General features: G+C 36.2%; 1 protein-coding gene across 2 annotated transcripts in view; it reads left to right on the top strand.

The window, feature by feature from the left end:
- LOC136827021 (zwei Ig domain protein zig-8-like) overlaps positions 1 to 13504 on the top strand; it is a 478879-nt gene that overhangs the window by 394691 nt on the left and 70684 nt on the right. For both annotated transcript variants that reach the window (XM_067084707.1, XM_067084706.1), the window contains one exon: positions 5484 to 5560. In XM_067084707.1, coding sequence (XP_066940808.1) covers positions 5484 to 5560 — 77 coding nt within the window. The remainder of the gene's footprint in view (positions 1 to 5483; positions 5561 to 13504) is intronic.

Genomic DNA, 13504 nt, shown 5'->3' with positions numbered 1-13504 from the left:
ACACAAACAAAGATATATATATATATATATATATATATATATATATATATATATATATATATATATATATATATATATATATATGTTTGTGTGTATATATATGTACACATATATATATATATATATATATATATATATATATATATATATATATATATATATATATATATATATATATATATATACATATATATATACATATATACACATACATACATCGTGTGAAGTCTATCTGAATACCAGTAAAGCCAAAGACATTTATTTTATTTTCTTAGTTTCTCTTTTCTAATGACACGCGGATGATAATAAATTTAAACAAGGCATTTCTCACGAGTCATAATTAAAGCTCTTAGTCTGTGGGCAGATAATTAATTTTAAATTGCTAGAATGCTTGCACGGAAAAATTAATTTTTTTCCTTTGAAAAATGATTTCATGACGAAATTTCTAGCTTCAGAAATCATTGAATTCCTGTCTTTCAAAACTGATGATATTCTGTAATTGCTTTCTTGTATGCGTTGCCAAGATATTCTCTTGTCTGTTTTCTTTCAAAACATTTCTTTGTGTAGTCCAAGCAATATTCAAAGCACATGCAGCAAATGTCACGTTTTAAGGCTGAACTTAATTGCATAGACGTCCAGTCTTACTACGAATACTGTTTTTCTTTTTTTTCTCTAATGTTTTCTTTTATTTTTGCAAAACAGCTGAAATTACACAACAAATGCCCATAGTCTTATTTCGAATATTTTTTTTCTCGCTAATGTTTTTTATTTTTGTGAATCAGCTGTTTTATGTTTCCTAAACAACAGTTAAAAAGCTATATAAATTCCTAAAGGATTTATTGTTAGAGTTCCATCGAAAATTCTCACGAGTGTTCGTTACATCAGAGCAAAAACACACGCTTAAATACCCAAGAAAAATAATGCAGCGTATGAGTATTTGAAGTATTGTATTGATAAAAGAATTAAAATTCAAACAAAGTAAAAAGTACATAAATAAGGACAGGTCTTATGACTGAACAACCTGTGGCTAAGCATTAAATCCTTTGAGTATTTGAAGCACTGTATTGATAAAAACATTAAAGTAAAGATAAAAAGTAAAAGCTACGTAAATAAGGACGAGTTTTGTGACTTAAGAACACCTGTGGCTGAGCACCAAGTAAAATTTAGCCACGTAGAATACAGAAGAGGAATGTAAATCCCCAAATATCCTCTATAATAAAGGCTACTTCTTTTTAGCTTAATTAGTAGCTTCTTCAGCACTTTCGTGAACACTAAGGTCACGAAAAGGTGGAAGGAAAGAGTCCCAAACTCGGTGCTTTTATGAAAGCCCAAAAAAAAGAAAGTGGGCTGGGCTAGGTTTGCACGGAAGCAAAAGCCCAGTTCTATCTGGCACCATTATTTAAGCCTGAACGTGAAAATACGCGTTCGGTACTGAACGTGAAAAATTCCCGTCCGGTAATCAAAAGCAGATGGGTGTTACAGACTAATACACACAAACAAAGCCACGCCAACATCTGAAAACACAACAGACACCTCACACGTCTAGACTGTCGACCTAACCGCTCAACGACTCCTCGCTGCTGGTACAATACATGTACTACCGGGGTCTAAGCATTGACAGGGAGGGCAGCCGGTCGAGACTACAAAGTCTACCCCAAAGTCAAATCAAAGTCCTTCAAAAGAACAAGGCATCGTGCTTACCCCCATACAAATGAGGGGGAAAAAAACCCCACGTTAAAAAAAAAACTGAACGCAGGGAAGGGTATTTTTAGTATTTTATATGCATCAATAAATTTGTCGTTATGTAGGTTGATTTTAAATAAGAGTAGGTTATCAGCCGTGCAGTATTTATGTGCTTATGGAGTTTTGCAGGAAAGTCATGTAAAGCATTCCATGACCTTCTCTCTCTCTCTCTCTCTCTCTCTCTCTCTCTCTCTCTCTCTCTCTCTCTCTCTCTCTCTCTCTCTCTATATATATATATATATATATATATATATATATATATATATATATATATATATATATATATTATATATTTATATATATATATATATATATATATATATATGATCTTAGCAGCTATAAGTATAATAAATACAATATTTGCCTTTTTCGCTAGACTCTCTCTCTCTCTCTCTCTCTCTCTCTCTCTCTCTCTCTCTCTCTCTCTCTCTCTCTCTCTCTCTCTCTCTTCTATTTATATATATATATGTATATATATATATATATATATATATATATATATATATATGTGTGTGTGTGTGTGTGTGTGTGTGTGATCTTAGCTACAAGTATAATATAAATATAATATTTGCCTTTTTTTAGTAGATTCTCTCTCTTAGTCTCTCTCTCTCTCTCTCTCTCTCTCTCTCTCTCTCTCTCTCTCTCTCTCTCTCTGATGCTGTCCTCTTTTCCAAGTGTCATAAACATAATAATTACCTTTCTCCTAATGATATTGACCAACCAGGTTCTGCAAATGAACTGAAGACCAGCACCCAATCAATTTAGTGTCCCCCTGTCAAATATGAAGAGAGAGATTTAATCACCTTTTGGACCTCAATAACCATTTAATGACACGAAGGTCTTCACGCTGTGTTCTTTATCTCTCTCTCCCCCGTTTAGAGAGAGAGAGAGAGAGAGAGAGAGAGAGAGAGAGAGAGAGAGGGGGGGAAGGAGGAAGAGGGAGAGTGACAGAGAGAAAGAGACAGAGACAGAGAGCGAATGACACACGGGAGGAGAGAGAGAGAGAGAACGACAAAGAGAGAGAGACAGAGAGAGAGAGAGAGAGAGAGAGCAAGCAACAGCGACGGAGAGAGAGAGAGAGAAAACAAGCGAGAGAGAGAGAGAGAGAGAGAGAGAGAGAGAGAGAGAGAGAGAGAGAGAGAGAGAGAGCGCATGCAACAGAGAGAGAGAGAGAGAGAGAGAGAGAGAGAGAGAGAGAGAGAGAGAGAGAGAGAGACTAGCAGACAGACTAATAGAGAGAGAGAGAGAGAGAAAGAGAAGTCTCTTCTTTGTTATTAAACCGAATAACTCATTTTTTTTTTCTTTTCCTCTCCCACCCTTTTAATATTCGAGGCTTCTTTGATGTGGGTCTGATAGATCACCCCGATTGTTTTGCCGTTTTTAATTTTTGCTTCACGAAGACGGGATAAAGAAGCGAGCAGCGGAGTCTGGGGATAATTGCCTTTTCTTTGTTGACCAAATTACTGATCACAAAGGCCCCCCCCCCCATCAGATGATCACCATGATGATTTTGATATTGTTGTTGTTGATGATAATGATGATTGGGAAAAAAAAGAGGTTATTTCTGAATCAGCGCTGATTAGGCTTTTGAAAGAGTTCAATAAAAAAATAGCAGTGATTTTTAAATTTCTTTTATGGAATTTGATAATATAATATACCTAAAATTAGTTTTAAATTTCCTTGATATCTTTGACAGAGTTCGGTAAAATTTCATTCTTTCTACTGCACTTCCATTCATATTCTCTTTCTTCCAGCCCCTCTCCTAACAATTGCTTCGTAGTGCAACTGCGTGATTTTCTTCCTATTATACCTTTCAAACCTATTTACTCTGAAGTTTCCTTTTAAGCGCTGAATGACCTCATGGGTCCTAGCGCGTGACCTTTGGGCCTAAGTTTTATATATTCTATTCCATTCCATTTTTTGCTGCAGTGATATTGAGATTTGAATTCTGAACAGCTTAATCCAAAAAGAAAAAGCGAGTTTCTCAAATCAACTGGAAATAATTACTCGATTTCATTTCGCTGCGTCGCACAAAAGATTGACAGAATTGGTCTTCTGTAGAGCCCTTTACACTTCGGTGACCTTCAGGAAAAAATAGCCCAGAATTCAAACAAAACCAAACTCAGGAACGTCCGTCTCTCAATAGCAGGAGACAAAAGCGAGTGATGGCCTTGTCACAACACGGAATCTGATAGTAACTTCTTCCTTTTATATCTATTTATTCTTTCTTTCTTCCTTCCTCTCTTTCTTTCTTTCACGTCCATTGGACCAACACGAACCCGCTACGACATTATATCTCTGTCGTGCGCTGTAAGCACGGCTGTTGTTTTCGTTTTTATGAGGCGAGCTTATGGCCGTTTGCGTCAAGCAAGGGGAATGGGGGAGTCTCCCCTCCGCCATCGTTATCGTTGGATAATGTTAGGTTAGCGGGGTAACATCACCTCGTTTTCTTTACTCCGTTTTCTATGCAATGGCCTCTCAGCCGATGTATAAACAGAATCATTATGAATATTTAAGGGTATAAGAAATAATATCGGATGCTTCTCGACCACCGAAGAGTTTTGTCAGTTACTTAATCTAGAATTTCCGATTTTTTCTCGTTAGGGTTTTATCGGTATCTCATATCGCGTGAGGGGGAGAAATAAAAAAAAAATGGAATCCAGGTCACAGATTTTGTGGAATTTTTCGTTTGCGTAAAGGCTCAGACATTATCTCTTCATTCTATTTATTGGGTTTTGAATGGCATCAGCTTAGCGTTGCAGCTTTCGTGCTTATTAAGAATTACTTCATAATCCTTTTTCCAATGAAGTTATTATTTTTTTTCTGATGATTATACATGCTTGAGTAATAGACGGTATTACCACGAACTGACATTACAAGGTTCATATCTCTCTTTATCACATTTTTCTCTTGTTTTTTGTGTCATCTGCAATTATTCTTGTTTTCACATTTCTTATTATCCATTATATGTACTCACTTCACTATTTTACAATATATTTATTAATTTTCGACTTATAATAATACAATATATTTATTAATTTTCTACTTATAATAATACAATATATTTATTAATTTTCTACTTATAATAATATTCATTAATATTATTTCTTGTGAAATTCATGCTTGGTTTGACATTTTTTGTCGTTCTGATCGTCACACCCTGTCTCTTGTTTTCGTAAATATTTATTTGTGTCCTTTTTCATTCGTTCTGTTTATAGTTATTGATAATTTTACGCTGAAAATTGTATTTGTTAATATCATTTTTGTGAAGTTCGTTCGATCTGACTTATTTTTGTTGTTTTAACGTTTATATTCTATCTCTTTATGCGCCATTATTTCCAAATATTTGTGTGTGTGTATGTATATATATATATATATATATATATATATATATATATATATATATATATATATATATATATATATATATATATATATATATATATATATATATATATTCGTTCTGTTTGCAGTTGATGATAATTTTCCATTTAACACGATATTTATTTTTGTGAAATATATTCCATTTTACCTTCTGTTCACAATTCCAGTTATCACATCCTATCTCTCCTACTCTCCATTATTTGTGTTTGTATGAAATTTATTTGATTTTGCCTTTTCCTTGCAATCCCAGTCGTCATATCCTATCACTTCTATGTTCCATTATTTGTGTTTTTATTCTTCCATTCTTTCTGTTCACACTTCCTTTTGACTGACGCGTCTCCTCTCACCTTCCTCAGGTGTCTTGGGTCCGCCGAAGGGGTGACCTCATCCATATCCTGACCGTCGGAATCCACACCTACCATAATGATAACAGGTAAGGGAATAACGATTCAGCAGAGGTTAATGGTATTGAATTGAATACAGAATTTAGGCCAAAAGCCAAGCACTGGGACCTATGAGGCCATTCAGCACTGAAAGAAAAATTGAGAGTAAAAGGTTAGAAAGGCGTAACAGGAGGAAAACCTCAAAGCACTATGAATTATTGTTAGGAGAGGGTTGAGGAAAGTAAGATGGAAGAAAGGGAATATGAAAGGAGGTATAGTAAAAGAAACTTTCTATTTCTCTTTTACTTTTTCTTGTTTCAGTTTATTCAGTAGTGTTAGCAGTGGCGTAGCTGGCATTCCATTAGCGGGGGCGGGGGCGGGGTGGGGGTGGGGTTGGCATATGCCTAGGTGGGGCCAAAATATTTTTTGGGGGCGTCAAAGAAAATTACACAAAATTAATGTACCAATTCTGTAATTAGTAAAATACACTATTCTCGAAGGTATTTATCCATGTGAATGAAGGAAAATCATAGTATTGGTAATTAGTAAACCTGCCTTTGAAATTACAGACCTCAATTTTCAGTTAATTTTCAACTTTTACTGTATGCAAATGTATCAATCCTGTAAGGGTTAAAGCTTACCTATAAAGGGAACTTCAACTGGGGGAGGGGGCAGAAGGGGCCAAACATCTGACTGGGGGGCTCCCCTATAGCGACCCCAACTGAGTAGTAGTAGTAGTAGTAGTAGTAGTAGTAGTAGTAGTAGTAGTAGTAGTAGTAGTAGTCATAATTTCCCTTTGAAACGGCTCCCTCGCTCGTTCTGTTTCGTCTTTACTTGTTCTAGTTTCAGTTTATACAGTAGTAGTAGTCATAATTTGCCTATGAAATGGCTCCCCTTTTCCTTCTATATCTCCTTTATTTGTTCTTGTTTAAGTTTATATAGTAGTAGTAATAGTAGTAGTAGTGGTGGTGGTCGGTGTTTGTCTTTGAAACGTCTCCCTCGCTCATTATATTTCTCTTTCGCTTGTTCTTCTTCAAGTTTATACAATAGTAGTAGTAGTAGTAGTAGTAGTAGTAGTAATTGGGACTGACCTTTGAAACGGCTCTCTCGCTGGTTCTGTTTCCTCCTTCGCTTGATCTTTTTTAAATTTATGCAGTAGTAGTAGTAGTAGTAGTATTAGTAGTAGGGATTGGCCTTTGAAACGGCTCTCCATCTCCTTCTATTTCTCCTTTGCAATATCAGATATAGGTAATCGAATACAATTCACCCCGGGTTAAAAACAGTAGTAGTAGTAGTAGTAGTAGCAGTAATAGTATTAGTCTGGTTTAGCCTTTGAAACGGCTCCCTCACTTTTATATCCCCTTTGCTGGAGCTTTTTGAAGTTTACTGTCTCTACTGTACCAAATATAGGTAACGGCAAAACAATTAGTACCAGTAGTAGTAATCCCGCGGGATTTTCCTTTGAAACGGCACCCCTTCTTCTATTCCTCCTTTGTCTCTGCTGTACCAAATATTTGTGTTGAATTCCTCCTTGTTTTTAATCGCCTCAGTCTGTCAGCGAGGTATCAAGTGACTAGAGAGACTTCGTACTTCTTCTTCTTCTTCTTCTTCTCCCTCTTTCTTCTTTCCTCTTCTTCTTCTTCCCGAGGAAGTATTTCCTACAGCATTTCTCCCTCGTCATTATCTTTGTTATGTTTGACAGATGCCTGCTGTCAGTGTCATGTTACCTCTGGGTTATTTTCGCATAGATAGGCTGTCTAGAAACGTGTTATGTGTTTCTTTTTTTTTTTTTTTTTAGGGGAAGTATGTCACATAGATATGGATGATCGTTTGTGTCGTAATATGTTTTGATGGCTTCGTGTCAAAGGATGTTTGTATTTGGTACGAATGTTTTTTTTTTTTTTTTTTTTTTTTTTTTTTTTTTGCTTTCTTGAGAAAGGAAGCCGGATCGTAATTGAGGTGGATGTTTCACACACACATACACATACACACGCATATATACGGAACGTGTGTGTGTGTATATATACAGTATATATATAATATATATATGTATATATATAATATATATATATATATATATATATATATATATATATATATATATATATATATATATATATATATATATATATATATATATATATTTATATTTATAATATATATAAATATATATATGTATATACTGTACATATACATACACACACACACACACAATACATATTGAAGCCTCAACGATACGCTCCCATCCCGAGAAATCATCAATGCAGCTTGCCCACCCCAAGAGGACATTTGTTAATTATGAATATCCATTTAGATGATTCTCGCGCCCCGGAGATTAAATTATTTCCCTTTAATTGCACATCGTGTTATCAGCCGCCGAGAGCCTGAAATGGTGTTCGTTAACTGGAGAAAATTTCGGGTGGGCTTTTGGGGGAATCTGATGCGTCTGTACCGGTGGAAATTTGGATGAATGCGTAACGATTGCGGTGAGTTTGGGAAGACGCTTTTATGGAAATGTATGAAGAGGAGTAGGTAGTGTGTGTGTGTATGTACAGTATGTATATATATATATATATATATATATATATATATATATATATATATATATATATATATATATATATATATTATATATTTATAATATATACTGTGTATATATATATATGTATATATTTATGTATATTTATATATATACATATATATATACATAAAATACATATGTAATATATATTTATATATATGTATATATTATAAATATACATATATATATATACATACTGTATACATATGTGTGTGTGTGTATCTACAGTATGTCTGTTAATGCACGTCTGTGTTTTCCCTCCGGAAGATTACGCAATCCTTTCTTCATTAAGCGAAAAGTATTAAGAATTAGCTCAGAGGTCGTTGGCCTAATTATCCCGATAAGTTCCAGGCCTCATTAGCAACTCTCACCTGTCATACCTGTCCATCATATTTTTTTTTTTTTCGTATCCATCACCTTTCCAGGACTCTTGTGTCTTAGATACCTGAAACCTGAGAATATCAGCATCTGATTTGATCGCTTGTCTATATTTTACGACTGCTCTGTGAATATCTACTCATTAATCTTTGTTTTTACTATTTTTGGTTTTCTGTCAAAGAAAACTATTGAGATGGCTTTGTCTGTCCGTCCGCACTTTATTCTGTCCGCAATTTTTTCTGTCCGCACTTTATTCTGTCCGCACTTTATTATGTCCGCACTTTTTCCTGTCCGCACTTTATTCTGTCCGCACTTTTTTCTGTCCACACTTTATTCTGTCCGCACTTTTTTCTGTCCACACTTTATTCTGTCCGCAATTTTTCTGTCCGCACTTTATTATGTTAGCACTTTTTTCTGTCCGCACTTTGTTCTGTCCGCACTTTATTCAGTCCGCACTTTTTTCTGTCCGCACTTTATTATGTCCGCACTTTATTCTGTCCGCACTTTTTGCTGTCTGCACTTTATTCTGTCCGCAATTTTTCTGTCCGTACTTTATTATGTTCGCACTTTTTCTGTCCGCACTTTGTTCTGTACGCACTTTTTTCTGTCCGCACTTTATTCTGTCCCACTTTTTGCTGTCCGCCCTCAGATCTTAAAAGCTACTAAGGCTAGAGGGCTGCAAATCAGTATGTTGATCATCCACCCTCCAATCATCAAACATACCAAATTCCAGTCCGTTAGCCTCAGTAGTATTTATTTGATTTAAGGTTAAATTTAGCCATGATCGCGCGTCTGGCAGCGCTATAGGACATGCCACCACCAGGCCGTGGCTGAAAGTTTCATGGGCCGCGGCTCATACAGCATTATCCGATGTACGGAAAACTCGATTGCGCCGAAGAAACGTCGGGGCATCTTTTACTTGTTTACCAATCAGTATTTTTATTTTAACCAATACTTAAAGATATCTCTCATTATTATCTAGTTTTTACAGAGAGCTTTAAGTACTATCACATGTTAATATTCACTTCCAATATTTTATTTTACCAATACTCAAGGAAATCTCTCATTATTATCTAGTTTTTACAGAGAGCTTTAAGTACCATCACATGTTAATATTCACTTCCAAGATTTTATTTTACCAGTACTTAACGAAACCTTTCATCGTTGCCATATTTATACAGAGAGCTTTCGAGAGCCTGCTCAGCTCTCATTATCAGTCTCAATAAACGAGAGCTGAGACGGGTCAAAAAATCTCCCTGTATAGATTTGATATTTTGACAAAATATAATTAACTGAAATCGCCTTTTGATAAAAATATTAATGATAGGAATGGTAATGAGAAGAGAAGCCCACTTCTTAGGAATTTGATCCGCTGTCTAGTGTTCTTTGATAATAATAATATTAATAATTTCAATAGTAATGAAAGGGCAGACCCACTTCCTAGGAATTGATTGAGCTGATTAGACTGGTGTTCCGTTGGTCAGAGGTTCAGATTTCACGTGAAAAGATTTATGCTTTTATCTATTTTAAATCAAGATTGCCTGATTATATTAATAATAATAATAATAATAATAATAATAATAATAATAATAATAATAAGCCTGCTTATATTAATAATAATAATAATAATAATAATAATAATAATAATAATTTTACTCTTAACTATTTTAAGGCGGATTGCCCGTTTATAATAATAATAATAATAATAATAATAATATTTGTACTCTTTAACTATTTTAAGACGAGATTGCCTCTTTAACTATTGATAATAATAATAATAATAATAATAATAATAATAATAATAATAATAATAATAATAATAATAACAATAATAATAACAACTAGCATTAATCTCCTTTCTTCCCCCAAAGTCTCGCTTTGAGAATAAAAAAAAACTTACCATCATCAAACAGCGATCCTCTTATGAAGAAAACAAAAAAAAAAAAACACACACACAAACACACACATTTTCAATGCTTTAGCGGAATATCCTCATTTCCGTTTTTATCCTTATTTTTTTTATCCTCTTCCTAATATCCCTTCCCCCTCCCTCCTTTTTCTTGGACTCCCAGCTCTCAACCCCCCCACCCCCTTCCCACCTTCTCACACAGCAGTGATGATAAAGCGAGTTTTATTTCAACGAGTTTTTTTTTTTTTTTTTTTTAGTTTTTTTTAGTTGATCGTCTCTTTTTTTTTTTTTCCTTGTACCTTTCTAATAACTGTCACGCCTCTCCTTTCAAATCTGAATGATGCCGGGAGGAGAGAGAGGAAGGAAGGAGGAGGTAGAAAGGGTAGGTGAGAGAAAGAGGAAGAGGAATGGAAGGCGTGGAAATAGCGATGTGAGGAAAATGGGAAGTGATCAGGTTAATTGTAAGAAAAAGGAAGAAGATGCAGAACGAGAACCAGGAGAGAGAGGGAAAAAAAAACAAAGAGGTAGTGGTAACGACAACAAAGCTAAAGAAGAGGAAGTAGAAGAAGCAGAATACGGATAAATAAGAGAAAATGGAAACAAGAAAAAACATGGAATAAGCAGACAAATGCAGGCAAAAAAAGAGAGAGAGAGAGAGAGAGAGAGAGAGAGAGAGAACGGGAAAAAAAAAAAGATCATTTGAAGTAATGACGAAAATAAGGATGATAAGGAGACAGACAGACAGACAGAGATGTGAAGAAGGAGAAGGAGAAAAAGGTTACGGAAAAAAAGGTATGTTGAGGGAATTACCAAAAAAGGGATAATGAGGAGAAGGAGAGAGAGAGAGAGAGAGAGAGAGAGAGAGAGAGAGAGAGAGAGAGAGAGAGAGAGAGAGAGGCACACACAGGGACGGGAAGAGAGAGAGAAATAGAGAAAGAGTGAGAGAGAGAGCACACACAAGAACGGGAAGAGAGAGAGAGAGAGAGAGAGAGAATGGCCTTGTGACAGCACAGGCACTTGCTCCTTTGAATTCGTCAGAGAGAGAGAGAGAGAGAGAGGTGTGATATACGTATCAAGTGGCTCTCCTTGATGAAACGGTGCCATTTCAGCCCGGACTCATTTATGGTTTATTTTGTGGGCGAACAGCCGCAATTATGAGGCTGCAAATGTCACCTCATTAATATTTCCTTTACCCCCTTTTTTCGAGTCCTCTTCGCACGCGCCACTTGGTTCCAGATGTGTGGGAATGTCAGTGAGAGAGAGAGAGAGAGAGAGAGAGAGAGAGAGAGAGAGAGAGAGAGGGGGGGGCGTTAATGAAAAAAGATAGAGTTAGTAACTAAAGGAAAAGAAAGATAATATGAATGGTTAGAGAGAGAGAGAGAGAGAGATGAAGGGTAATGGAAAAATGTATAATAAAAGGAATTATTATAAAAGGGATAATGAAGATGGAGAGAGAGAATAAGGAATAAAGAGAAGAGAGAGAGAGAGAGAGAAAACAAGGGTAATGAAAAAAAGTATAGTTAGAGGATATTACTTAGAAAGGTAGAATAAGTATACCTTAGTTTTACCAGACCACTGAGCTGATTAACAGCTCTCCTAGGGCTGGCCCGAAGGATTAGACTTATTGGTTACCTAGCAACGGGACCTACAGCTTATTGTGGAATCCGAACCACATTATAGCGAGAAATTAATTTCTATCACCAGAAATAAATTCCTCTAATTCTTCATTAGCCGGCCGGAGACTCGAACTCGGGCCTAGCGAGTGCTAGGCGACAACTCTACCGACTCGTCCAACGAGGAACTGGAAAGGTAGAATGAAGAGTAGAGAGAGAGAGAGAGAGAGAGAGAGAGAGAGAGAGAGAGAGAGAGAGAGAGATGACTTCTGGCAATGCTCATACAGCGATGAAGGGAACAGACAGACACTCAGACAAACAGACAGGCAAAATCCACCAGGCATGTCTCATCAAGGCGCGCTATGATACACGAACGAACGCCGTAACCCGAAGCCCGTGCAATGTTTGGTAATAAGTTTCCCCCCAAACTACACCGGCCTCTCATTAAAAGCTCCCTACTTCCTCCTCCTCCTCTTCCCCCCTCCTCCTCCAGGAAGGCAAGGAAGACACCCACTCCGACGTCAGAACGTCTTTGAATGATCTGGCGGCGTAATCAGAACTAACTGACAATGCGTCAAGGAAGACTATCATCTCGTGGAATTCTCAATCACGGGAGATATTCGCGCCAGATTTCTGGCGCGAATCGTCCGATTCTCCTCGTCGTGATTTGGCGAACACCGACTTCGACTTCCAGTATGGTCTTCAGCCAGCCAGCCAGCCAGCATGCATGCATGCATGCCGCCAGGCCGTAATGGAAACCGATCGATGAGTGCTGTAATTCCATGTAATTTATTTAAGTAGCCATAAAATAAGAACGAGCTGGCAATTACGGGACATTTTAGAGACTTAATTCCGCCATGGAGAGTGTGTATGTGTGTGTGTGTGTGTGTGTGTGTGTGTGTGTGTGTGTGTGTGTGTGTGTGTGTGTGTGTGTTCTTAAAAAGCCGGCCAGGAGAGAGGACGTCGATAGAGGATTTTTAGATTTTTAAATAGAAAAAAGGGTAGATCGGCTTTTTTCCTTGCATTAAGATGATTTTTTATGGATTATTTCTTGAAATCGCCTCTTGCGTTGACGCAAATGCTGATGGATCCGAGTTTAATTATGATGGTGATGGATGTTCCGAATAAAAAATAAAAAGATGTATTCGAAGGAGGTGGAGAGGTTGTTTTTCTTCCTAAAATGGAACTCGTTTAGGGGCGGCTGCTTTGGGGGCACGTCGATAGAGGGATGAAAAATGTGGTACTTGAGAATTTTGAAATAAGACAGGCTTCAAAAAGGGTTAGTCATTTTCCAATGAGCTTTAAGAGAAGAACATTTTTTCCTTGCATTAAGATGATTTTTTTATGGATTATTTCTTGAAACCTTGGTACTTAAACGAATCCAAATAATAATAATCATCATCATCATCACTCATTGTTGCTGTTATTATTATCATTATGAGTCCTACTACTATTATTTTTAGCAGTAGTAATAGTAGTAATAGTAGCAGTAGTAGTAAATTATTGTGTCGGC

Source organism: Macrobrachium rosenbergii, chromosome 41, assembly GCF_040412425.1.
Source record: "Macrobrachium rosenbergii isolate ZJJX-2024 chromosome 41, ASM4041242v1, whole genome shotgun sequence".
NCBI classification, from domain to species: Eukaryota; Metazoa; Arthropoda; class Malacostraca; order Decapoda; family Palaemonidae; genus Macrobrachium; species Macrobrachium rosenbergii.
Note: the sequence above shows the minus strand (reverse complement) of the source record. Positions and strands in the feature narration are given on the sequence as shown.